This window comes from Pogoniulus pusillus, chromosome 17 (assembly GCF_015220805.1).
Source record: "Pogoniulus pusillus isolate bPogPus1 chromosome 17, bPogPus1.pri, whole genome shotgun sequence".
NCBI classification, from domain to species: Eukaryota; Metazoa; Chordata; class Aves; order Piciformes; family Lybiidae; genus Pogoniulus; species Pogoniulus pusillus.
The window spans coordinates 12,100,634-12,128,138 of record NC_087280.1 but is presented as its reverse complement, the minus strand read 5'-3'; the positions used below and the strand labels follow the sequence as shown (position 1 = coordinate 12,128,138).

The window sequence follows — 27,505 nt, the reverse complement described above, 5'->3', positions numbered from 1 at the left end:
ACTTCATGTAGCCATTCCTCTTCAAGTTGCATTAATGCTGAGGTAAATACTTTTTTTGTTGTGATTAAGGGGAGTAATTTTCCTGGAGTGACAGAAGTGTGAATACATGAAGTATACTTACCTTTATAAAACTCACATACTTAACAGTGATAATGCTGCTTATATGAATGCCAACACTAATATAAATTGTGAAATACTGCTTGTGTTAGGCTCAACTCTAACACAAGGAAAGGTTGAACTCCATATAAACAGTGGCAACACTGACTTTAAGATAAACACTGGTCAATTTGAGACAGCAAATGCTTGAATATGATTCCTTTGCAACTGTTTTTTTTGCTGTTAATTAATGACTTTATTCAGAGCAAAACTCAATTTCCACATTTTTTGTCACTGAGACTTTTGGGACTCCTGTGGAGTATAATCCTGGAGTAAAATGCAGAAATCTTAGCACTCGGACTTGGGGCTTTGGCAACACCCTTGAAGTAGCAATGAACAAAAAAGTCACACCCCTCTTATACACCCAGGCAAGGAATGTGACCCACATCGGGACAGCTAACAAGATGCTGGAGAAGAATGTGTGCACAAGGGACACAAAGCCCTGTGCCACTCAGGGTGGATCTGGTTACCTGATTGCTACTCCCATCCTTCCACGCCTTTCCTGCAAAGCTGAGTGGTCACAGAGGTTGTAGAGCATCCAGTGTTTTACCTAGGGGAAGAGTAATTGATGATTTTTGTGTTACTGGATTTATGTAATCAGCATCTTCGCAGGAGAAGTAGAACAGAAATCCTGTCTGCTGGCAAAAACTTCCATTAACTGTCCTGTGGGACTTTGGGTGTTCCCCCATCTGCTGGGGCCAAATTCCAATTTAGGCGTTACATTTAAATTCCTCCGATCGTTTTTAATGACTGATATTATTCACTCCTTGCCTTGGCGTGTTGGGTGGTGTCGCAGTATTTCATCTCAGAAATTTTTGTGGTTGGTGAAATCATTATTACAGCCATGTGTCTATCTGTCTGTAGATCTCTGGAGGAGAGGTTGGATAGAGTCCTGTGATGTCATTATTTCTGGCTGGATTCTCTGTCAGCAAAGCAGCTGGGTGATTGTAGATGGCTGCAACAGGCAGATGTCATTGATGACTGTAGGGAATAACCTCCCTTTCTGCTGTGCTTTGCTGATTCTTCTTGTAGGTACCATGAAAAAAACTGAGCTGTTGTTATGCTCAGCAGGACTTCAGGTTCCTAGGAGATGAGAGCAGTGCAAAGTAGCTGCACTGTTAAAACAGTCACTGGAAACTAGGGAGAAAGTAACTACATATCACAAGCACCTTGATAGTAATTAAGTAGTGGCTGAGGCTGGCATAGGTTGTTATTGACATGACCATAGATAACATAAACTCCTAGCTATGGAAGAAACCTTTCACGTCTCCTCTGTTCATACATGAAGCTATGGTTAGGTATAAGAAGGTATTTGTTAGAGTTTTTTTCTGCAGATTTTGAAATTTTTGCTACATTGAATCTATAATAATTATTTAGCATATAGATGGAGATTCTCTTGTGAAAAAAATAATAGAATAGTACAGTTGTTTCAGTTGAAAGAAACCTTGCAGGTCATTTAGCCCAACTGTTAAACTAAGACCATCATGGCCATAAAACCATGTCCCAAAGTGCTATCTATGTCTGCATGTTTCTCAAATGCCTCCAGTGATAGTCACTTTGTCACCTCCTGGGGCAGCTTATTCCAGTGCCTGACCAGTCTTACAGGAAAGAAATTCTTTCCCAATATCCACTCTAAACTTTTAATTTTTAAATGACTGCCAAAATTGAAGGGGAATTGTGGACATTATCATAGATTTTTCACTTTCTAGAAATCTGTTAGAGAGTTCAGAACATTCACTTTAGAGGAGAAATCCAGGAAAGGTAACTTTGGTTGGCTGCAATCATCCTGCTTTGAGATACTAATCCTGTCAAATAAACAATGCCTAGCTGCTCAATACTTTTATATAGGGAATTTCTGAGAAAAATCCAAGTGTAGCAAGAAGGATCAGTAGCACTTAGTAGGTGCTACACTTCCTTTTGAATCAGTATTTAACTGTTGCCTCAGGAGAGTGCCGGGACACACTGTGCTGAGGAAGCTATCATGAGACGTAATGGTTATGCTGCTGGTCAGTTTGGTTCGTACTGGTCCCATGACAGTGTGCAGAATTCAAAATGAAGGGGCTACAGTTTACTTACCTTACTTTTTGTATCTCCTCTGCAAATTAATATTTTCATCCATTATTAACCAGTAAAACTCTGGCTTTTTTGCAATTTACAGATACAATGTTTTCTTAGATGGTGTTTTGCTTGTGTTTATAAGATGCCTAACAAAGGATCCTCATTCAAAACTGCTGCTGATGCTCTTAATGCATAATTGAGGAGGTGTCTCCTAATGCATAGGTTAGGAGGGAGTCTCAAACCACACTGAATTTGATCACTAGTACTGATTATAAAATACCTGTTCTCATGCCAGAACTAATTTATCTAACTTGTCCTTGCTTCTCCTTTTACCTTGAAGATATTGATGAATGCAGCACCATTCCTGGAATCTGTGATGGAGGAGAGTGTTCAAACACAGTTAGCAGTTACTTCTGCAAGTGTCCTCCAGGCTTTTATACGTCTCCTGATGGCTTAAAGTGCATAGGTGAGTAGAGCCCTGTAAATAATAAGGCAGTAAATGCCATGAACAGTGCACCAGAAATGTATTTCATCTCACGATCCTGAAATCCTTCTTTTGTACAGAAATGTGCCTATATATGTCTTCTGAAATGAGTTTTCCGTTTGCAGGATGTGTTTCCTCTTTCCCTCTTCATGGTGGGCTTTCATTTTTTCTTAGCACATTTTTCTGTGTTGCCCTTAAAATAGGCAGAACTTGTTTAACACACCTCCTTGATATTCATGCTCTCGTGCTTGTCTTTAATGTAGTCCTTGTTATATTCAGCACTTATTTAGAAAAGCAAATATACTTGAGGAAGAAGTTTATCAAGTGTTGCAATCTTAATGCAGATATTTTTTCATAAAGGAAGTAGTGTGGTAAGCTCAGTGTAGGACATATCTGTTTTTATGATGCTGATAATTTGGCAGCGATGTTCTTTTTGGCTTTCACTGTGATAGAGTAGAATCTGTCTTCCAAAGGCCAGACCAGGAACCAAAGGACTTTGTGAAATAAATGACTGCTGCTTCAGTGCTAAAGCCATCAAAGAGTAGTGTTAATACTTGCTGCTTCTGAGAAGCAGCTCAAGTATTACATTTCTGTTCCTCACATTTATGCAGTAATTTGTTTTTTCACTGCTAGTGCTGAATTTTGAGCAATTATTGTCATTTGAGAATCAAATGAAAGGCATATTTCCTCAGTTTTGGCTTGTTTATGTGAAGGCTCAGACACAATGGCAGCACTAGGCTTCAAGAGAGCATTCTGTGTTTAGTACCTTTGCTAAAAACTCAGTAGGGAAAAAAAAATTGTGAAAAAAATCACTTCACATACGAGAGTACCAAATGATGCTAACTTCCTGAAGAGACCTGGAAGTACTTTGGGTTATGATTCATTTTGAATGACGCCATTCCATTTCTGCAGGTTGACAGAAATGAACTCTATTTCTTTACTTACCAAGAACAGATTTTTTGTAAATTGGATCTGTACTATACACTTAAAATGCCTATGGGAGATGCTTTTATTGTTTCAGGTGAATAAGCTCCTAAAAAGCTCCTAAGCAACTGTGCATCTTTAGATCCTTGACTGCTTCTTGTACTTAATATTTATGAAGGAGACTCACTTTTCTCTAACAAAAAAAATCTAGAGATGCATGCAGTTTTACAGTGTTTTTTACCCACTGTATTTGTAGGCATTTAAATGATGACAAGCTGTGTTAAGTAATATGCCAGACTATGAGCCATCATTAAAATGTTGGTTTTGAGGCCAAGGCAAAACGTGCTAAATGGGAAACACTATTAATTATCTGCAGATATTTTAGATTCAAGTTTAATATGTGGGCTGCATACTTGCCATGTTAACAAGGACAGAGCCCAAATCTCTATTTGAGCTGGGCAAAATACATAATCTTGATTTATTTGCAACATGCCTCTCAAGTGAAAATGTTAGCTGAACATGTTATTTCTGCTGGAGATGAGGAAGTGCTTCTGAGAAGTGTATCCCCCTGATGCGGCTCAAAATGAGCTGCATTGAAGCCAAACATCCATCCAAACGAAGACCCAGGAGTTCTATTACTACAATCCTTAAAAATTAGAAAAGACAAAGTAAAGATACCATCTCTCAGAAATGAAGAGTGGAAACAAGAGCAGAACATCTCAACCCAGGTACATGAAGAGTGCTATGAAGAAAGAATGATGAGTTACCAAGGATAATGATGATGGTAGGGTCTGTTAGAGGACTTCCTGCCTTAGTCTCCAAGCATCACTCCAATCATCTGAGTATTTCTCCAACAATACTGGAGAACAGTTTTCTCTCGAAGAAACAGTTTGTGTCAGAGCTTTACTTGATCTTTAAAACAGTGGCTAAAGAAGTGAATGTGTTTGGCAGTTTATTTGGGTATCGGTAGAAAATGGAAGACCAGTAAAGAACTGAGCAGACGTTTTTCCCCTCCATTTCAGATTTCCATCAATGATAATGTAAGGAAAGTGACTAAAGTTTGGAAGCAGAGGCCAAGTGACTATTTTAGCCGTACTGCCAATAATTCAGGATTCCAGCTAATAAAAGGCAGAACCATCACAGACTGTCCTCATATACCACTATTTATCAATTTCCTCAAAGTAATAAGAAAGTTCCCTGGGTTTCTATATCCAGTAGAATAGCTAGTAAATGTTACTAGGCAGATGAATCCACCATTCCTGGATAACTGAGGTGCTGTTTCTTCAGGGACTACTGTCTGATGTTGCAAGGTTGTGTCTGCCACATTTTCCTCTGCGTTTTGACAATGAATGTTCATATATTTTAGAAACACATTTGGTCCGGTTTATTGTGCAGCATCAGATCACACCACAGCTTATATTGAGTTTGACATGATGTGACATATTGTGCAACAATTGCTTAGAGCTTCAGATTGTATCACAAGATTTTCAAAATATTTTTTAAAAAGTTTTGTTCCCATCCACATTTTCTCTCTGTTCTCTAAGCTGGGGGATCTCTGTGCAGTGTTGTTAGAGCTGAGTGTATGAAATCTGGGTACAAGACGTTCTTTGTACTGCACGTGCTTACCCTTCTCAGACAGGAAGCCAGCACATCTCCATAAACAATGTGATGGCACCAGTTAAAATTGGGTTGTTCTTTCTTGCCTGCAAGCCTATATCTTGTCAAATCACTACATGCTTCAGCTGGGGAAGCCGTGACTAATGAAAAACGAATTAATGCTTTGACAGCTGCAATGCTGTGTGTTTCTTGCTCTACATCAGTGCTTTTGGAGTCAAAGCTTCAACAGAGCCTGGTGCTATCTTTTAATAGAGATGATACTGCAGTTTTTCTTTGGGAACAAAGAAGGGTGTTTTACTATATACTGAATACACATTTCTGTTCTTGCCTTCATTATTTCATTGGTGTTCTGTGTTTCATGACAGCTTTCTCACAGGAGGTGTTATACCTGAACCCCAAGCAGACCAAATATTACCTAGATTTTTCTGGTTTTCTGATTGTTGTAACGTTGCAAGTGCTATGACATCAATAGTGTAATGAACCAAGAAAAGTGAGACCTTTGTTTTTGTGAAAGTTACCTTCTTCGTTGGATTGCTGATCGCTCTTTTTGTTTTGGTAGATGTGCGTCCTGGATTCTGCTTCGCTGCTTTGACCAACGGGCGCTGCAGCAACCAGCTTCCCCAGCCTTTGTCCAAGATGCAGTGCTGCTGTGACAGTGGCCGGTGCTGGTCTTCTGGTGCAGCCGCCGCTCCTGAAATGTGCCCCATCAGATCCACTGGTATGAACCCACCTGTATTCTTATGAGTGTGGTTGAGCACTGAATTAGGCAGTGATTTCTTTTATTAGAAATGTTTTAATTAAAAAACCACACAGAATAATTGAGGCTGGTGGGCACCTTGAGACTCCGACTCCTCTGCTCAAAGCAGAGCTTTCTATGGCAGGTTGCTCGGGACCCGAAGGAGGCTAGGTCAGGCAGAGATAAAGAAAGAATTTTATCTGTTGCTAATCAGTGTTTTGTACTTGTTTTTTCCAGTTGTACCCGATTCATTCTTTGTTATTCAACATCCTCTTGGGGCTCAGATTACTTCCCCCAAAGCCACCTATTAGATCCCTATTCCCTGTACAGTTTCGTTCTCATTGGAATGCTAGGATTTACCTCCTCTTAGTCTGGCTTTCTGAGGTGCCATTTATTTTCTGAAATTTGACACAGAGCATGATTTCTGTCTGCTACCAAAATGTGCTATACTTTATTGCCTCCCTGTGTATTGAGATTAGATTTGTAGAAGATGGTGAGCAGATTGTGAAACTTAAGTGTGAGGGAGTGGAGAAAAGATGGATTTGAGATTGTTTAGGACTGGAGACCTAATGAAATGCTTTACAAAAGAACACAAGAAACTTAAGGACTGATATGAGGAGATCAAGGGAGGTGCAGAGTTTAGGGAGGAATGGGAGTTGTAATGCTATAGCAGTGTAGCTCTGAAGATGTTGTCAGAGGTCATGTATGGGAGTGTTTATTATTCTTGGTTTTAATCCTGTGAGTGAAACTGCGTAATACTGGAGCAGAGATTTAGATCAGAACTCTTGGAAATCTCTTCCTGGTTCTGTCTCTATCTCATTAATAATATTTAAACATGTTAAATGCCCAAGACTGGCTAGAATAATACTAAAAAATATCATAATCTGTTGATGCTCATCTGAAATAGGAAGACAAGGAGAAAGCTTTCAGTCTTAACGTGGTCCTGCTTCTTTTACGTAGTCTATTTATTCGTATCTAACTGCTGAATAAACTGGATGGAAAAGTGAAGTAATTTGGCCAGGGCCAGAGACTGAGACGTAGTGGAGAAGGAGCTAGAACCTCGGACTTCCTGACTCATAAATACATATAAGGTCTTCCAGATCATGGCTGCATGCCTCTTTTTTTTTGACTTGGGACATAAATTGAGAGTATGAATTTGTCTTTCCCAAAGTGCTTTGAAATTCTTTGAAAGGCCTTAAATATATATAGGGTATTGCTGGCATTGTTTAATAATGTATTTAATAATATTAGTTAATAAATTTCAGTTATTCCTTGATATATTCTAAGAAAGCAGGATGAAAAATTTTGAGCTGTGAGTGGCCCAAAGTCTCTCTAACTCTGAAATGGAAATTTTCTGCAGTATAAAGTAGCACACTAGCTGCCTAATGTAAACAAGCAGTTGCATTTTCACTGTGGGCAGCAGACCCAGATGTTACTATAAAGTAGGCTGTTTACTGCTAGAAATTATACATGGAGATTAAAGGTGCAATAAAAAGACTTGTGCTGTATTTCTTTGCAAAACACAGTGTTAATTGTTTATGTGGAATGGCAGGGCTTACCACTGACACTATAAATACTTCCAATGTGGTATCTTGGGCATCCAGCCATGTGTGCATTCAGTTCTCACCTTGGGAGTCCATTCATGTGTACTAATTCCATGCAACCCATGGGCATCCCCGAGGCGAGGGTTTCTCTTTGCATGGAAGGCCTGGTGTATTGGTTCTGGATAATTAGGTATTCCCAGTCTAGAGTGAAAAAGAAATACAGTATTGCTTCTTGCACAAAGGCTGATTAGTGATTTGTGGAGAATATGTGATTAGAGTATTGACTGTTAAAATCACAATCATTAGCAAACATTTACATGCTGGAATTTGTGCACTTACGTAGTGCTCTGTCTTCTTAGTTACTTCTGTTTTACCACAAGTAGACCACTGACTGAGGGTAAATTCTGTTTACATATGAATAGGCAAAATATAAAAGTAGGAAAAAAACCAGATTAAATGCAACATACAGTACAGTAAACTCTTACTGGAAATGATTTAAAGATTTTAATAACTCTAAGGACTAATAGAGGGAAATGCACTGACACATGAAACAAACTGCTTACCTAAGAACATTAAAATAAATGCAAAGATCATAATCAAGAAATCAGAACTTTTGGCTGCCATGCTTAGTTAATAAACCCTCTGTGATTTCGGAAGATCTTATGATGTGTTTTACAGATGGAAATGGAAGTGAGATGAAAGTGTTGAAGGCTGAAATATCCAGCTTAGTTCTTCCAAAACTGAACTCATTTTTCAGTTTTCGTTTTTCACATTGTTTCAGGAATTCATGCATCTCCTTAGCATTTCGTTTTCATTATATAATTCCTTTCCCCTGTTGTGCTGTAAACTTTAAAATGTTGACCTTCAAAGCTATTGGCTGCACAGTTATTTGTGTACACATGAATTGCAGACATGAATTAGGTCAGCTGGAAATGTGGTCTTTAATTGTGATACTCTGTGTGCATTCTTTGGATTGCAAGTTCCAAACCCACACTTCCCAAAGACAAAAGAGTTGGGGACGTGAGGAGAAGTGGGGCAGTAGGGCAGATGCCAGTAATAGAGATAAACAATAGGAGAATGCATAACACTCATCATAGGCTGTGCTTACAGCAAAATAGATCATCTTCCCATCTGGAAAAGGATGAACTTGGTGTGAATCTGACTCAGTTTCTCTTTGTCCATTCTTAAATTGTGCCTCATTTAGTTCGTGCTTTTATTGGCAAACTTCATTTTCAGAGAGAAATAGTGTTAGTGTATTCATTCTGTAATGGGTTGTGCCCCATTGTTTGTATTTATATTTCTTTCTTTCAGGTGGTTAACTTGGGAAATGCTGTTGAAACTGGGATTTTTCCCCTAGTCAGTATTTTTCTAATTCCATGGCAAGCTTTGTACTAAATTAATTTGGGATCAAGTCCAAAGGTCCTTCTTTAGGTAGAGTTCTCACTCAGTTCATCAAAGATTTTGCCTGAAAGATGACTAAGTAGATGAAGTTCAGGTCTCCATCTCCGTGTTAAGTTTCCTATCGAGAATGTTATGTTACCTTTTTACTGGCAGTCTTCTGACAAGTGACGCTGATACTGTCCTATGGATTAATACTTCACAGAAAAGAGCTAGTTCCTGTGAAGAAAGCACACAGGCTCAGTTTTTCCAGATTATTTAAGGTTACTGTTAGTCTGAAACAATACGAAAAGAGAGGCAGTTGGATTAAATGGAAAGGCCACAAGAGTCTAAACCAGGATTCACGGTTTTGTGTTTCAGATGAGTATCGCAAATTTTGCACAGGAGCTGCTTTGCTGCCAGCAAGACCTGACCAACCTGACCTTCCTCCAGGCCGTCCTGACATCATCCCTCCACCAATCATTCCTGGTGTTTACCCTCCTCAACAGCCAGAAATCGTCTATCCATCTAGGGCTCCACCACCTCATAGTAAGAAAGAAATTGTAATCTCTCCCTGCACCATTTGCCTTTAGCTTCTTTAAAAACCCCATGTTTCTTGGCACCAATTTACTCCCTTCAGTTGTTAGTATCTTCTTACTTTATGTGGACATACAGTCTCTGGATATCCTCCTAATCATAGCCTGGTTACCTTGTATCTTACAGCAAGTGTAGCTCGTTAGTAGTGTTGTCCCTGTTCAGACAGGATTCAAAAATGACGTCCTCATTGTCTGTGCTGGAGCCCATGTATTGTAGTAATTACTGTTAATTTAAGGCAATTGTGAGCTTAACTGCATGTCAGCACTGAGAAGCGCGAAGATCTCTTTGGCTAGGTTGTGATAACTGCTTTCATTAAACAGCTTAACTGGGAGAAAGCAGCTTCTTTCAAGTTGTTTTCTTCACTGTCACTCGGCCAGGCAGGAAGTGCACCAATAAAAACAGTGATCTGCTGGACAGTGAGACTGACCCAAAGTGGAGAGAGAGCTTTGTCAGTGATGTGCGTGGATAGGTTAGGTTGCTCTAGAGCAAGGAGGAAGCCAGAATAGGATACCCTGATACATTCCTTATTCTATCCCTTGCTCAAGGAATTTGCCACCTGTCCATATAGCCTGCCGTAGGCACATGCCACCTGAAATCATTTGGCATAGCCACATACTCTTTTGCAAGTAAACATAAGCTTGTTTTGCCCATGCTCTGTGGAGATGTGAGCAGGCTCTGCTTGCACTGGCACCAGGCTGAAACTATGCAGTCTTGGTTCAGCACCAAGTTGAGCTAATAAGCCTGAGAAGCATAGTATGTTAACTCGGGCCTGACAGTATGCTGACGTAGCTGCACAGCTTCTGATCAGCTGGGAGCATGGACTGAGCCAACTCACATCTGTCTGCCAGAGACTGTGTAGGATACCTCCCAGGACTATGTCTGCCCTCCTCTAACTCTGTGAAAATGGAGATAACTGAACCAGTCTGCCTGCCCTTTGCTACCTCAAGCTCCACTAGGTACTCACTCTACCACTAGGTATGAGAAGACTTGGTCCTTTTGTGTCCTGCAAAAGAGGAAAACAAGATCATACTTGCCACAACAAAAGAATTGGTGCTTACTAGCTGTTTTCAGACAAATCTCTGAAAGTCAGGGTACCATTTTCTCTCTCCTAGTGCTGACTTAACTATGTCATTCATGTTACAATGGAAGTTAAATGTTGACTTTTAATGGCAAATGCTGCATAAGTTGCAGATTACCAAAAATTACTGTGAGGAACTATTGAAATCTTTTTCCAACTCTTGTTATTTCAGTGATCGTGCCGATGAACTTGACTGACTATTGCCAACTGTTCCGACATCTCTGCCTTAATGGGCGCTGTGTTCCCACTCCTGGGAGCTACCGCTGCGAGTGCAACAAAGGATTCCAGCTGGATGTTAGAGGGGAATGCATTGGTATGTGGTTTTCTGCAGTAAATCACAGAGAGGAATTTTGCTTTAAAGAAAAAAAAAATTCTTTGCCACACAATGTAATAACTCTGAGTTCTTGAATTAAGCCACTACTCCCCCCAAAAATCCCAGCAAATAGACTTTAAAGAGTTAACCGCTTTCAACTGGCATCCTGGCCTGTATCAGGAACAGTGTGGCCAGTAGGACAAGAGAGGTTATTCTTCCCCTGTACTCAGCACTGGTGAGGCCACACCTTGAGTACTGTGTCCAGTTCTGGGCCCCTCAATTCAAGAGAGATGTTGAGGTACTGGAACGTGTCCAGAGAAGGGCGACGAAGCTGGTGAAAGGCCTGGAGCACAGCCCTGTGAGGAAGGGCTGAGGGAGCTGGGGTTGTTTAGCCTGGAGAAGAGGAGGCTCAGGGGGGACCTTATTGCTCTCTACAACTACCTGAAGGGACATTGTAGCCAGGTGGGGGTTGGTCTCTTCTCTCAGGCAACCAGCAAGAGAACAAGTGGACACAGTCTCAAGTTGTGCTGGGGGTAGTCTAGGCTGGATGTTAGGAGGAGGTTCTTGACAGAGAGAGTGATTGGCATTGGAAAGGGCTGCCCAGGGAGGTGCTGGAGTCACCGTCAATGGAGGTGTTCAAGAAAAGACTGGATGAGGCACTCCGTGCCATGGTCTAGTTGACTGGGTAGGGCTGGGTGCTAGGTTGGACTGGATGATCTTGGAGGTCTCTTCCAACCTGGTTGATTCTATGATTCTGTGAACTGCAATCTTATTTTTACAGCATGTGTTTAAGACAGTATATAACAAATCCTGTAAAATTATACAAAAGTAAGGTTTTCTTACTTTACTACCCTGTGAGGGTTATGTGTTTATTAATGATTAGCATCTTTGAAATGCTACCAGCTCTTTGAACATGCAAACAACTTCTTGTTAACAGAAAGGAAAACAGCAGCAATGATCTCAGGTTTAGTGAGATTTACAAGTCTTCTTTCAGCTCATCAGGGGTATCATGTTGAGCTCTTGAGTTCATTTTGGAACTCAGCCAGAGCTTGATGGTTGGAGCAGGGATTAGCTGTCATACATGCAAGCTTTTGTGTTTGTCAGAATCTCTGATGGGCCTGGATATGTGGAGGTGGTGGATTAAGGCTTCTGCCTCTCACACATACAATATCTTGTCTTGTTGGATGCTCTTTTTTCTAGCCCCTGCTTAGCTTAGAACATTGGGTTCTTTTACTGGGGATTCAGTGGTCTCCTTTTGTTTCAGATTGAAGTATGCTATTTCTCCAACTACAAAAGAATAGAACACTCTTACAGACCTGAAAAGCTTTCAATCAATGTCTGAATAAAAATATATGGTCTTTGTTCTGCAGATATTGATGAATGTGAAAAGAATCCATGCATCAGTGGAGACTGTGTGAACATCCAGGGATCCTACATATGTCAGTGTCGTGTGGGATATCAGAGCACAGCAACTAGAACAGAGTGCCGAGGTAAGTTATAGTATTCCAGACATATCTGTGCTATTGCATACATACCAGGAGGGAAACCAGTTTCTAGCAAAGTGTGTTAAGAATGACATTAAAAAAAATAAATCAGAAATAGCAATAAAAATCACTAACCTACCTGGACTGTCTGTTCACAACCTAAGTGATGAAGAAAGACGTTTTGTCTTGTGCTGAAAGTATCTTGGCACCATTTGTGACTTTGAAGTGGAAGAGGCATCTTTTCTTCTAAAAAATACCAACAATTGAGATTTTTTTTTTGCTTTTGCTTTTTGAGGATCTCAAGGACAATTCATCATCCCTTCTTTGGAGAAACCCTTTACCTATAAAAGACTGTTAAAAATGTTAAGAGAGGTAGGGGAATGATAAACCTTTTAGTGGGTAAATATAAGATTATTGTGCCCATATGTTGTCTCTGTCCACTGTCAGAGGATGAAATAAACACAAATTGCAGCAATGGAAACTTAAACGAGGTATGGAAAAGTAGTGAGGACTGGGAAGGTGCTGTAGAATCCCCATTATTTGTGAGTTGAAGACCAGACTAAACAATAGTCTTGATAGTCTTCATCCTATGGGAGTGAGCAACACACAGATCCTCAGTGACCAGCCTCTGTCAGTGTTCTGTGGCTCCCAGACAGTAGAAGTAGGTGCAATTCTTTGTAGTTAAGCAATAATGAGAGACTTCTGGCAGGAAAATGAATGTCTTTTTGTATATTCCATAAGAATTGAAACATCTACATGAAACAGGATGTTTGAGTGCTCAAGAGTCCCAGCTTGTTTTCATGTTATGCTTTCTGCACTGAGGAGGCTTCCTTAAGCATGCTGTCGTTTCTGAAAAGCCAGAGGAAAGCTATCCATATTAGTGTGCAGTTTGGTTTTCTTCCTTTCCTTTGTGAATCAGAGGGGTATTTGTGGTACAGAAGCTTGCTACAGTCCAGGAGGCCATGCGGAGCCGGTACCACTGCTGCATGTTGTTGGGAGTATTTGACCTAATTGCTGCCCAAGAATCATGTTGCAGAAGCATCTTCGTAGTTGAGCTGCCTAGTGGTGAAGGAGTGCTGAAGCGGAGTCTCAACGGTGATGAATTTACTCATGAGTCATTTTTGTCACACGCTTTTAATTTGACTGATTCGTTACACAAACACATGGTTGTCAGAAGCCCAGTAGCTTAATGGCATTAAAGTGTGGTCACTTAGCAGTTCCTTTGCAGTCTATGGGAACTGTGCTTGCTTGACAGGCAGTTCAGAAAAATGCTGTGATGTGCAGAATCTTTGTTTGCTGAAGGAATTTTTAGGACCAGTTTAGGGAAAAGAAAAAGGCCAGTGAGGTGCATTTGGCAAAACATGCATATAGCACTGATGCCTGCCAAAAGCAGCATTTGCTGTAATACTACTTTGTATGTGGCGGTGTTGGGTTTTTTTGCATACACAAATGTATCTGTGCTGATCTGCCTCTGCAGCTGTATTCCTTACATCTATTCTGGAAAAATGAAATCTTCATAATGATGCTTATCTATTCCTTGCTGTGAGGTTCCACAACAGGTTTTTGGTTCTTTTTTTTCTTAATGAGTCCAATAGATGACTAGCAGACATGACAGATATTACACCGTGAAACTGGTGGAACACTGGAACAGGTTGCCCAGGGAGGTGGTTAGGGCCCTGTCCCTGGAGATACTCAAGACAAGACTCGATGGGGCTCTGGACAACCTGATCTAGTTAAGGATGTCCCTGCTGACTGCAGAAGGGGTTAGAATAGCTGGAGGTCACTTCCAGCCTGGAGCATTCTATGAGTCTATGGTTTCAGTGAAAGAGGAGCTTTGATTGTTACAAGTTTCTTGGTGGGGGAACGCACAATGTTATTTCTAATTTTGAAAATGAGGAATGTGACATGAACTACTGGTGTGCGTCCAGTCAGCTGTCTGTATGTAAAGAACAAGAAGATTGTGTGTTAATTTTCTGCACTGTGACTTAAATGGCATCAGATATCTAAGAGTACACATTCTAATGAACCAAATAGCCAGAAAAATCGTGAGATGCTTTAGGGTTTCCTAAGGAAGAAAGTTGGTGGAATAGCTGAAGCCAGTCCCAGGTGCAACAGTGACACAGAGGTGAGGGAAAAGGGGCTGAGCAGAGAGACAACTCGCTTTGGTGCATAGCTAATTGATGATGCTCATTTGTTTGCAAAACAGGTGTTTTCAGATATTTCTTAACAGCTTTGCAGAAGTGCTGTGCTGCTAAGAAGGCAAATACAGGTTCACAATTTTGAGAGGCATTAGTTCCCTCTCAGTGATGTAGGGAGCAGGGACATTTTGGAGGGCACCCAGAGCTGCTTCTTGCAGGATAGGGTTCTGTGAGCCAGTGGCCAGGACCTGAGGAAAGGCATCTCCAGGGTATTTGGGAAGAAAGAGTGGTTTGATGATAGATAGGTCTGCATGGACTGGTTGAAATCTCCATGAGCAAAGTCCCCTGTGTGCAGGAATCTCTGGGAGATGGTCCAGGCCTTGATGGAGAGCACTGAGCAATGTGAAAAATGTCTAGACAGTCTGTCTCAGCATCTCCTCTCCCCTCGTTTGGAAGAGAGGGATTGCTGCCAGCCTTGTGTGATATCACTATTCAGGTCCTCCAAAGCACTTGCCAAACACCTCCTGCAGATAGAAAGAGATGAGGACCTGATGTTTCAAATATAAAATAATCCAGATAAATATCTCCCGAGGTGGGAAAATCTTGAACTTTCCTGTTATCTTACCAAGCAGCAGCAGAAAATCTTCTCCTGATTTTCCTTCAGTAGTTAGCTATTGTTAAGTTAAACTTCAGGGAAAATATTTTCATGGTGAACAAAACGCTAAAAAGACCCAGTTGAAAGGTTCTGACTCCTGTTTGAGCAAGCTGCAGAGTACTGTTCACACTTGAAATTTCAAGCTGATTAACATTTTCCAGCCCCATAATGTTTGGCTATGGAAATGAAAATAAATAATTTTTTCAGGTGAGTGTAGTTTCCTTGTACAATTAAAAACCTGGGGCAGAGGGAAATGTGAGAAATTCTTGAGTGTAAAAGAAAGGAAAACCTCAAAACGTTATTTTTCTTTCTGGTTGGCTTTCAGACATTGACGAGTGTTTACAGAACGGTCGTATCTGTAACAATGGGCGATGCATAAACACAGATGGCAGCTTTCACTGTGTGTGTAACGCTGGCTTTCAGGTGGCAGCTGACGGGAAAAACTGCGAAGGTAAGACTTCTCTGGAGCTGTAATCAGCAGTTACAGTCGCAAGAGGTTAGTCACATCAATGAAAAAGAAAAGAACCTCTGTTTGGGGGAGAGGGAGCAAGGAATCAGGTTTCTAAATACCTTTTGCTGTATCTGAGAGGGCAAGTAAACTACCTTTTGCAGCCAGTTCTGGAGCCTTGGCTTGGCAATCTTTACCGGGATGTCTGTCCAGCAGGAGAAATAGCACATACCACCAGCGCGAAATGCAGTGTCTGTGTCGGGAGTGGTGCATTTCAAATGGGAGCACAAGTCACATGCTGCCTGATTTTACTGTGTATTTAACAGCATGCTTTATGGGATCTTACTGGGTGACTAGAAATGTGGTTTATGTAGATTCAGTCTGGTTTGACCCATAAAAACTCTTTTAAGAAAAATTTGTAAACATAATTGATGTGTTCCTACCTCCCAGACCTTTAGTAAAGGGGAGAAAAAGAAGAATGTTCTTTATCATGCTTCCCAAGGTCTTTGGAAGGTTTCCAACGATCTCTTCATACGTTAAAGGAATTTCAAGCACTGTTCTTAGAAACATTTTTGGCAGAAAATTATCTCAGTGATTCAGCTCAAAGTCTTAATGCCAAAATTCTTGGTTGGGATAGAAACACGATTTTTTTTTTTTGTAAATCATAAATTATTTTTGTCTGACTTAGCCTGTAAGTAAAAAGAAAACACACTATGTCTAGAAGTGTAGTTTCTGTCCAAGACAGCTGCAGTATTAAGAAAAATAGCACGATTCTCAATATATTGTAATGTCATTATGATCCAGTGATTTTATGTGCTAGTAGTGATTCTCTTAATCCTTGGTAGAGACAGACATTTTCAGACTCGTTTTTTCCTGACCCTTTTTTACATACAGTTTAGCACTGTAAGCTGCTTTTAAAATACCTTCTTATGAAACTATACTGACTAAATATATTAAGAAATTAATATATTTGGGGGAAAAAACCTTGATTCTTGTTTCTTCTTTTCTCACCAAATACCATGTGCTAGTAGTAATAAGAACCAAGACATTGGCAGTCTGGTAAAACATTTTTAATTCCATTGTATATGTTGCCAGAATGTCTGTTGCATCCACTTATGAAACAGTTTCATCTCTGGCATGTAATGCGTTGAGTTTTGTTCTTAGGAATACAAGTGCACACACACTAATCAGGAAAGGCCTTGGCATTGTGCCATACCTTAATGTAACTGTGTGTAGTCCTTTAGATGAAACTGGTAAATAGTGCAGAGTTGTTTTGATCTGGCATCCAAAACTGATTTCATTTGTGCCAGGACAAAATGAGAACTAAGAGGAAATAAAAGCTTACTCCAACCAAGCACAGAATTCTCAGGACTTGCCTTTTATTTTTATTTTTTCACATCAGTAACTAACTTCATGCTATGCCATTAGGTTAGAATGTGAATAATGCTAGTATGAAGCTGTGATTAGTAGTTATCCTCCTGTGTGACCTGTCATGCTGAATGTGGAGAAAGGGCAGATCTTGTTTTAATGGAAGTTGATGATGAAAGTGCCCACAGAATGCATGCTTGAGCACAGTGCTGGAAATTCTCCTGTCATAAATCTTAGGCTCATCCAAAGGAAATGTTGGGAGTTTTCACTCCCAACACAAATGCCCACTCCTTCCCTTTAAGGTCTTCTTAGCAACGTAAAATTGTCTTTACTGTTCCAAACAAGAGGCTCCTTCTAACCTAGCTTCTATTTACATCAAGATTGCAAACCCTCTCAATTACATGCCTTTCTCTCACTTTTTTTGCAGTTTTTTTCCCCTGGCAGTTATTAATCTGCCCAGTTTCTCATTTGTTTTTAGTCCTCTGCTCTTTTTGGATGCATACCTTGATATCTTAGTGATTCATTATAAAATAATTGGAGTAATTGCTTTATCTCATCTTCTAAGAGAGTGTAGGATGTCTCATCATATGTTTGATATGTCTGACAACTAGAGAAGAAGTCATATTTTGTCTTCTTGACTATAGTTAGTAAGAGTTCTTTTACACAATCATTATGAGCATTATGTCTATTATGTTTGTTTTCAGATATGGATGAATGCAGCATAAGGAACATGTGCCTCAATGGGATGTGCATCAACGAAGATGGCAGTTTTAAATGCATTTGTAAACCAGGGTTCCAGTTAGCATCTGATGGACGCTATTGCACAGGTGAGCACAATAAATTATGAGCTCCCAAAGCCTTGTTTCTTTCCAGTGATCCTTGAGGACAAGAAATAGTTCTCATCAGATATGCTTTTTTAATCAGCTAGAATATTTGTCATTGTGCGAGACAGTACTCAGTTTTCTCTACGGTATTGAGCAACCACCCTAGTCAGCCAGTGGGAAGTACTCTTTGATCAAGGACTGTGTGATCTGACTTAAACTCCAGGGTTTTTTGCCTATGAGATCTTCTGAAATTTGGCTCCAGTATGTCTCACTTTTTCTGTTTGGCCTTCTCAAGTTTTCTGCCTTTGGCCATCAAAACACCCTGGCTTATTGCCTTCATTGCATTTTTCTCCCATTCCTGCCTGGATATTTCTAGTCAGTACAGCATCTCCAAGGAGTGCCCAGCACCCCATATGACTGAGATACAGACGTGTGTACCACAAGATTGTGTTTCCCATTTGTTGCTCTAGCTCAGCAGTAATTCCCTTGTGGGAGACTCTGCAATGTTCTAGTTGGCTGTTGTGTCATCAGAATTGTTGTTCAGTTCCATCAAGAACTGGAAGTTTTATGAATATGTATCCTTGTTTCAACAAGTTTCACGTGCACAAGGCAGAAGTCGAAACAAGTGCTGGGACAAGTTACATACCATTTTTCTTTTGAAAAAAATAACCTATTTTAACTCTTGGAATGAAGACAGAACAATTCTTACACTTGGCAAATAAAAAAAAAAAAGTCAGGCTGGATTAGACAGCAGCATCTCATCAACCGATAACAGATGTGTGAATAAATTATTTGGTTTTGAGTTGGTGACATGAAAGATAAAGTAAATTGATTTGCATCCTGTTGCTTCTTGAGCACTGCACCAGTCTTAAATTTGAACTGCATAGTGTCTAGACTTAGACTTTAGATCCAAACCAGGCCAATAAATATGATAAAACATCTGGAACTTCTCTTGCATTTGGTAACTTTTGCACTAGGTATGCAGGACAGCACTACTCAGCCTGCAGGTAGGGGAATCAGGTATTTTTTTATGAGAGATGATCCTCATTATTACATCATAATAGAGTTGTTTGAATTGGGAGAATCAGTTTCTCCAATGAACAAATGCAGGTCCATGCAAGCATTATGCTAGCTGAACAGCTATGGGCTACGTTAGCTGCAGCTTTCATGGATTGAGAGCAACTAGCTTTACTTACATTCTTACCTGTTTTCCAAGTGATAGGCTTATGTCTGTGCTTTGCCAAGGCTGATTTTCCACCTAGTCTCTGTGTGAGACAGCGGAAGGACTTGATCTCAGACTTGGCAGAGAACTCAGTGCCCATCAAACCTTGGAACAGCAGCCTTTCTTGTTCCTGAAGACCACTGGCTGTTCTGTCTGTGGTTAGCAGGGCCGTGACTCAACTGATGCAAGTTTAGCCCAAGTGCTCAATTTTTGCATGGAGCATCTTTTGTTTGGTTGGTTGTTTTTTCTTTCTTTTTAATCAGTCTGTGCACTGAAATGCCATCCAAGAAGATGGTATGCAAATTGCTTTAGACTACTTAAAAACCCAAAACCCATTGATACTCAACTCCATGACCTCTGTTACATATGTCCTGGCTAAACAGAAGTATGAACACAGCCAAAAAGGGGGTTTCTGGCCCTAGAGAAATGTTACTTCTGTGCATCAAGGGAGCAATATTTGAACATTATCCAAAATTTGCAGACAACTCAACTGATTACTACTGGAAGTTGGAACAGATCTTAAAGTATGATGAAGGCTTTCTCCCAGTGCTTTTGAATGCTTACAAGAAGCATTTCTCTCTGTGATTGTGCATGCAAACATTCATTATATCTTAAGATTGCTATTGGGTCAAAATCAAACCAGATTTTGAGACCTTGACACCCAGATTGCACTTTTCCACAACTTCTTATTTGTGTCCTTTCTTCCACTTGCAAAAAATATCCTGAAATAATTCCCAGGAATGTAGCAGCTAGAGAGAGCACAACTCTCTGGTAAATGTCTCCAGTTAATCAAAGTTTAAAAGACCAATCTTCAACACAATCTTTTCCTGTGTATTTTAATATTTATTGCTGTTGAGTTCTTTCTATACAGAGTAAATAACTTCTGTGCTACAGAAGGGTTAGCCTTTGAAATACTGCTTGTTCTCACTACATATCCCAAATTCGCTTGTCAAGTGAATGCATTAAGATCTTACAGAGACTTAAAACTCTGAGCTGGTGCTTGCACATGCAGTCAGTGCTCACGCATGTTGGGAACGTGTGTATGCACTAACTGACATTTCTGCAGCAAATTGGCTACTTGCCTGAGCAGTTTTGATAGACAATTGCACATGTGTTTTTGCCAAACTCTGTGGAGGATCAGCAAAGTAATGTAAGAATTGCGGTGTGCAACACATTGCTCCTGTAAACATTTCATTTGATGCAGTCTAAGCTGAATTTTGAGCTATTAAAAATAATTCTAGCTTGAAGTTACCTGTACAGTATGCTGCAATTCACTCTTGGGTCCATATAATTGGAATTTAAGTATAAGTACAGAGCGTATGCTTGGCTGGCTGGTGAAAAATTCCACTCAGGTTTTAAGAAGTAACATGCCAAAAAAGAACATTACACCATAGTCTTGTGTATTCCCCATAATACAAGACATACTTATTCACCATTAGCTTCACTCAGTGATGATTTCCTGATGATTCTTCAGAAATACTTAACATCACACAGGCAGAGGTTTAAAGCATTGTTTCTGCTCCATACATTGTTTTGTCTAAGATCAAACAGTAATTCCCCAAATTGAAAACTATTGCAAAGCAACTGGAAGTAGCAGTTTAGTAGTCTGACTAAAATTTTTCCTGGTTAGAATTAGAAGACTCAGTGTACCCAGCTGGCACTTCTGAGCAAGCTAAGCAAAAAAGGCAAAAAACTCATTGAATGTGGAGAGTAGGTCCAGGTTGAGGTGTTCTGGTGAAAGTTTGAAAATGAGTATTTTTGAGATTGTCCAAACAGCAACTTTTACCAAAACAGAGCAGAGGCTGGTCAGGGTTAGGCCCTGGTCAAAGCAGAGGCTTTTTACATCTTTCCTGGAACCAGGTTTTCAGCTGATCTGTACAATCACAGATCCACTTTACCTTTTATATAAAATGTCTATAACAGTATTTTCAGTACATGTGCAAGAGAAAATTAACTGCACATTTCACCCTTTACTAGCTGACAAAGTATATTTTAAAAGTCAACTACAGAAAAAGGAAACATTAACTTTGCCTTTCTGTAAGTAACCTTGAAGAAAGGAAAATGAATTTTTTTTCTTTTGTTTTAGAAGGGCTCATATGTGCCAAACGAGTTCGATAATTGCCTAACAAAATAACCATCTACACTGTTAAATAGTATGGGTACATTTTAAGCATCCAAGTCTGTTTTTACTCCCACTGAGTAAGGACCAAATTTAAAGTGGGAAATGCATTTAAGATTTGCCTGAAACAGAACAAAAGATTGCAGGATGAAACAGAAATTAATTGAGCCCATGTACTTAAATATAACATCTATTTTAAAATGCAGTTTGAAAAAAGGAATCTTGGATCATACAAGCTCTGTTTTATGCCAAACAACACAAACTAAGTAAAACACAGAGGTGTTTCACTCTCAATTTGCCCTTTTAAGGTCAGAAAAAAGGAAATAGTCATACACACACTGTCTCTTGTATATATTATGGAGAGTTGTTATGAAGTGATTATTTTATAAAGGTTATACATACTTCCAAACAATATTTTAAACTCTCCTTTTCTTCATCACTTATAAAACGGTGGCATCCTCTCTGTGTCTAGGGAATGATCTTGCTGTTAAACAGGGTATGCAGCCTATATACTTAAAAAATTAACTAACATCCCTTTGTGATAGACTAATATCATAAGACTTTATTCTTGTGTTTTCTTGCTGAGGGTGTTGTTCAATGTATGATTGTTGTGCTTAGCAATTGCTCGGGCTTCAAATCATTAACAAATTCCTTTCAGGACTTCAGTGCTGTCTGCCCATTGAAAATTTATCAAAGGGGCTGTAATGAGCATCTGACAGGGAAACTCAGTTGTCATGTAGGCCACAAGAGAGGCACTGCTTGCAGGCAGCGTCTGACTGTGGAGGTTCAGATATGCTTCTGAAGGAACCTGCAGACAGAGGAGGGGAAATTCTTTGGTGGCCCTGTGAAGGGCATCTCATAGTGGGGGTGAAAGACTCAATTTGCTATATGGGCTGAGTTCCTCAGACTGGTTTCTTAACAGCATGAACAAACCATTAATGTGGAAAAGGAATGCCCTGGAGAAGTCCTTTGTCTTAGCAGTCACAGCTTCCTCTTTCCTCTGATTATGTTTTTGCTTGAATGACCCTTAAATTGGAATATGTACCTCTTGTGAACAAGTTAGGGAAATGTAGTCTCTTTTCACTGCTCAAGGAGAGAAAATTGTTTTGTTTCATTTATTTCTCCTGAAATTGACATTTTCTTCTTCCATTGCACACAATTAATTAATTGTTATTCGTAATAAAACCTTGACTTAAACCGATTTCCATCGAAAAACGCAAGTTTCAGCTTAGTAAAGCTCATTCTGTTCTCCAACAGACATCGATGAGTGTGAGACAGCTGGAATATGCATGAACGGGCGCTGTGTGAACACCGATGGCTCTTTCAGATGCGAATGCTTCCCGGGCCTCGCAGTTGGACTGGACGGACGCGTGTGTGTGGGTAAGATGCATCTGATATGTGGCAAGTCACAAGTGACAGATGTTAAGGCAGTAATGTTCGGCTGATGGACAGATCAAATTTGAATGTAGAATTTGCCATGTTCTCATGGATTGGTAGATTCTAGTTATAATGAATACTAATAGCTCTGAGATAGTTACTTTAAGAGCTTGATTTGCTCTTTTTCTTCTTTCCTTTTGCATTTAAAGGGGGAACTGTGTGACCATGTGATGGTTTGGGTGTTACCCACCCCCCCCACACTTAAGAAAAATCACCCAGACCAGAGTCAGTGGCTGGAAATTAAAGAATGAAGCTGTATTTACAGCTTAGCACAATATACAAGCAGATATTTACAATATATGCAGTAAAATATAAGTTTAAAAGAAGTAATACAACAACACCCCTCCCAGAAACCAGAGTCCCTAGGAGGGGCTTCCAGCTACCCTTCCACCTCCTTTCCACCCCTCTACCTTATCCCAGACTTCGCCTCACGTTCAAGGTGAGTTTGGAGAATCGGCATAAGGGGTTAGGAAGCAGATGGATTAGTTACACAGATGGCAGGTTAGAGAGACAAGGGAGGCAGCCAGAGCCAGAGAGCAACTCTGTTATCTATATTTATATTCTTGGTTTTATACATCTCGGCAAGCCTTTGAGCGAAGTAGACATCACTACTGTTTCCTTTTCACAGCCTATAATCTAATTGCTCTCACTAAAATATCCCAGCTAGGTTCAAACTAGCACAGACCAAATCTCAAGGTCAGGCAGACTATACAGCACAATGCAGTTGGAGGTGAGCAGTGCTGTATTAGTTTTGAATAGGTAAGAATTAGCCCCATTTCCGTCAGTGTACGAGTTTTTGTTTGTCACTAAGCTTAAAGATTTAATCACACTTCCACCTGTTCTTAAAGTGGAACATAGTAGGTTTTCCACTTCTGCCTGTTTCTCTAGAAGTGAAAGACGTTTGAGGTGTTTGATTTTAAAACTCTAATGTATCTGACAACCATTATGGGCCAGTTTCTGAAAAGTGAGAAATGTTAACCCTGGACCTGAAAGGGTAAACATTTAAAATTGTAGGTACTGGAATAGCATTACTGACTTTTTTTCTTTGTTTTTAACAAACTGAGTAAGTTTAATTTTTTTTAATGACAATATATTTTTTGTATTTTCCTTATGCAAGTTCTTCTCTCATTCTGACTTTTTCAGATACAAAATGAAAATGAAAGCGTTAGTGTGACCTTAGTAGGCTCTATTAAGGGTGTCGCACCAGCAGGAATTTTAGTCCTGGTGAATTAGCAACAACTAACAACATTGGGAGAGAAAATTCTTCTTTTTAAAATCAAATCATTCCTCTAGCTATAAAGTAAATCGTACTGATTTTTTTCCCTGGGAGATTTAAGGTATGCTTTGTTTAGCTCTGAGGTCTTACTGCTGGGCCTGTCAAGTCACAAGGAAGCAATGTCCCTGTCACAGGCAGTGACTTTGTCCCTTTTTCTCATCACTCCATGCTAATTCAGGGTTAAGTATTGATTGTTCCCCCAAGTAATTCACTTAAACATGAAGTTGTTAAATGCAATGAATAATTTGCATGTCTCAAGTCAGGAGTATGAGGAAGAAGAATTTCCTCTCCCAAGCAGAATGAGGATATTGGTGGGTGAAAAACACAGCGAAATGATGAAGTGTTTTGTTTTGATGGCTTTTTAGAGTGCTTGTGGCACCTGAGCTACTTTTAATACTTGCTGTAATCTGTAGCAGTATAGCTGGCGGTGGCAACTAAGAGTGATTTCTTTCCTCAGATACACACATGCGAAGCACCTGCTATGGGGGCTACAAGAGAGGACAATGTGTGAGACCATTAACTGGTGCAGTTACGAAGTCAGAGTGCTGCTGTGCCAGCACTGACTATGCCTTTGGGGAGCCTTGTCAGCCCTGCCCAGCACAGAATTCAGGTATGGCATCTGTAAGCATTTTCATCAAAGCTTTCTGTTGATAAACTGCTTTTACAAAGGTATTAGTACTGCACCTTACATCAGGAGTGTTCATTTGCTCTATAACACATATTTTGAGAAATCTACCATTTTGTATGTTGGAAGAGTACAGAAGAGAATTTTTGAGGCAAGAGTAAATGCCACTTGTTTTTTAAGAGATCCTTGATATGCTGTGAACTCCCAAAGACACTCCAGCTAAATGGAGTTAAATATGAGCTACATTTATAGAAAAACTCCTCCTTCCTGGGATATTTGAATGTGTATTTTGAGCAAGAGCTTGGACACATGAGTTCTGGAGAATCTTGCTGTGATTGTGTTACAGCTCATTTGTGCAAGAGAGCCAGCATGAAATTTATGTCTATTCCTAAATGCCTTAGTTCACCATGTGAAGTTTTTACTCATCATCTGCTAAAATGTTTCACAGGTTCAGAAACTGTGAGACTATTGAAGTTTTTAGAGTAATTGAAAGGCATATTACTTCATTCAGATCGTTAATTGGACTATTGTAAATGATGATGCTGGAAGCAATGACCTAAGAAAGAATATTCCAGTAAGTATTTTAATGTTTTTCCAGCTGAATACCAGGCTCTGTGCAGCAGTGGGACCGGCATGACTGCAGGAGGAAATGGTAAGATCACTTACTGTAATTCAAACTGGAGCAGTTCTAAAAGTGTTACTTTGATATCTTTGATTTGTTAAACATGGTGGTGGGGATGATGGCAGGCAGGAATGGGAGGAAGGCTTATTGAAGAGGCTGTTTGCAGCACAGTAGAATGATTTTGGAGAAAATGAGTGGATCATGCCATTTCACTAGTGTACCCTTTGTGGCATACGCCATGGAACGTGAGTGAGCACTGTTACAAAGTACTGATAAAGTCATGAGTAGAGTTACTACCTATATGGTTCAGAAATCATACATGTAAGTCATACTTGCACAATTCAACTGAAATAATCCTGAAAAATAAATCTGTGTTGAGCACTGAACTTCCTCACACTTTCATCTGTCAAAAAGGCCAGACTGACAGTTTGGTTAATTGCAGAGAAGGAACAAATTATTACAATAAAAAGTTTGTACTTGTAGAACTTTGAAGCTGTAAATTGTAATTTGACCAATACTCACTAGTAGATTTGATGTCTGTAGAGAGGGAAAAGCGTTCAGGAAGAGGGGGGTGGTTATGCTTTGGAGAGTGATAGCATCTGGAAATGCTGTGTGAATCAGGAGATACCGGGGGGGGGGTGTGTGTGTGTGTTTGTATGAGGAGTACAAGTGCCTTTCTAAATGTAAAGCTACAATTTAACATCCCAATTGTTATCTGCAGTTTTAAGTCTTCTAAATGACTGTGGACTAGAGATGATCTTAAATTAGTGTGAAAGGAATGCTTTCTTCTATTGAGTGTGAATATTTAGGTGTGAATTCCCTAATTGAAACTACATGATCATAAATACAGAGCAGTCAATGTTAGTGATATTGAAAGGATATATTTTTTCTTATTCTGAAAATCAACCTTCACAGTGCCTCAACAACTGACTCTGGTTTGTTTTTTGGTTATTCTGCTGGGTTTTTTTAACCTTTATGTAGATATTAATGAGTGCTTACTGGATCCTGATCTCTGTCCAAATGGAAGGTGTGAGAATCTGCATGGAACGTACAAATGTTTTTGTGACCCTGGATATGAAGTGGATTCAACTGGGAAAAATTGCATCGGTATGAAGTGTCCCAGTTTTCATTTTGAAGTTTGGTGTTTGCTTTTATCCTCTTTTGCTTTATCTTCAATGTTTCATCAGATCCACTATCTGCTTTTTGATACTGTTGCAGACATCATTGCCAAAACTGATTAGAAATTTCTTCTGGTTCCCTGTTATTTGTGACCCTTTTATTACCAGTTGATGTTGTAATAGCATGTTTTGACTTAGCACTGTGTCAGCGCTTATCCCCAGAGTATTTATAAAGAATCATTACATCCTTCTGTGGGATAAGCTATCCAAATCCACACTTTCAGTATTTCCATGAAAGCAGAGGCTGCAACCTTCTCTTGAAAATGACTGATTTGACCAGTATGCAGTGTTCTGATGAGTTCTGACCAGCGCTTTGTATAGTGGTGCCAACAGTTCTCCATTGTCCCTAGGAATATCCTGCCTAAACTGATTGTGGAGTGAATTAGTCTTTTCTCAAATACATGTTCTATTTTGGGATCAAAGTCAAGCTATAATTAAGGGTTTTCTTGATAGCCTTCAACTGATGAAATTTGGCTTATAACATGTTATTGTTATTGGTCTCTAACAGCAAGGTTTTGAATGCTGGTGATTATATTTCATGTTATTTCTCTTATTCACATCGTTAAGTTCAATCTTGCATGATTCTCTGAATTGCTAATAACTTCCATCCTAGGGTTGTCCATATTTTTCAATCTCATTAATTATTTTTTTCTGCACTGTAATGAGTATTTTATAGGACCAATCCTAAGACTGAACCCTGAAATGCATTGATAATATCTCTTTCCATCATGATTTAGTATGCCCTACTGTAATCTCTCCTTCAGCCAGCTCTGGAACCATCTTAAAGTCCTTAAATTCCTTCCTGGTATCTCTAGCTTACATAATAATTTTATTTGGGTTCTGTATTCTCTACTTCAACCTAAATAGCTTAAGTCATCTGTGTTATTTCAGTCTAAACTATCCACTATCTCATTAAAAAAAAACAAGGGTCGATCTGTCTTTGATAGAAGTCATGCTGTAATTATCCCATTTTCCCATTTGCTTCTTTGGCTTTAATTATCCATGTCCCATTTCAATGTCTGCCCCTAGCTTATGGCATACCTTCTTTGGTCCCCATCCATCTGTGAGTTTTCCAGCTGCTCCCTAGCCCACCCTGTTGCAGCCCTCATCCATGCACTGTTACAGCTGTTTCCCATTCCTCCGTAATGTTCCACCTGGCCCTCTCTCAACTTTTCTGAACTTCTATGAAGCTTCCCACATGGTCTGCTTTATTCTGCAGATCTCC

General features: G+C 39.7%; 1 protein-coding gene across 2 annotated transcripts in view; it reads left to right on the top strand.

The window, feature by feature from the left end:
- FBN1 (fibrillin 1) overlaps positions 1-27,505 on the top strand; it is a 154,954-nt gene that overhangs the window by 60,651 nt on the left and 66,798 nt on the right. For both annotated transcript variants that reach the window (XM_064157645.1, XM_064157644.1), the window contains 11 exons: positions 2,555-2,680; positions 5,799-5,957; positions 9,278-9,445; positions 10,744-10,884; positions 12,255-12,374; positions 15,487-15,612; positions 17,682-17,804; positions 22,400-22,522; positions 24,313-24,465; positions 25,079-25,132; positions 26,084-26,209. In XM_064157645.1, coding sequence (XP_064013715.1) covers positions 2,555-2,680; positions 5,799-5,957; positions 9,278-9,445; positions 10,744-10,884; positions 12,255-12,374; positions 15,487-15,612; positions 17,682-17,804; positions 22,400-22,522; positions 24,313-24,465; positions 25,079-25,132; positions 26,084-26,209 — 1,419 coding nt within the window. The remainder of the gene's footprint in view (positions 1-2,554; positions 2,681-5,798; positions 5,958-9,277; positions 9,446-10,743; positions 10,885-12,254; positions 12,375-15,486; positions 15,613-17,681; positions 17,805-22,399; positions 22,523-24,312; positions 24,466-25,078; positions 25,133-26,083; positions 26,210-27,505) is intronic.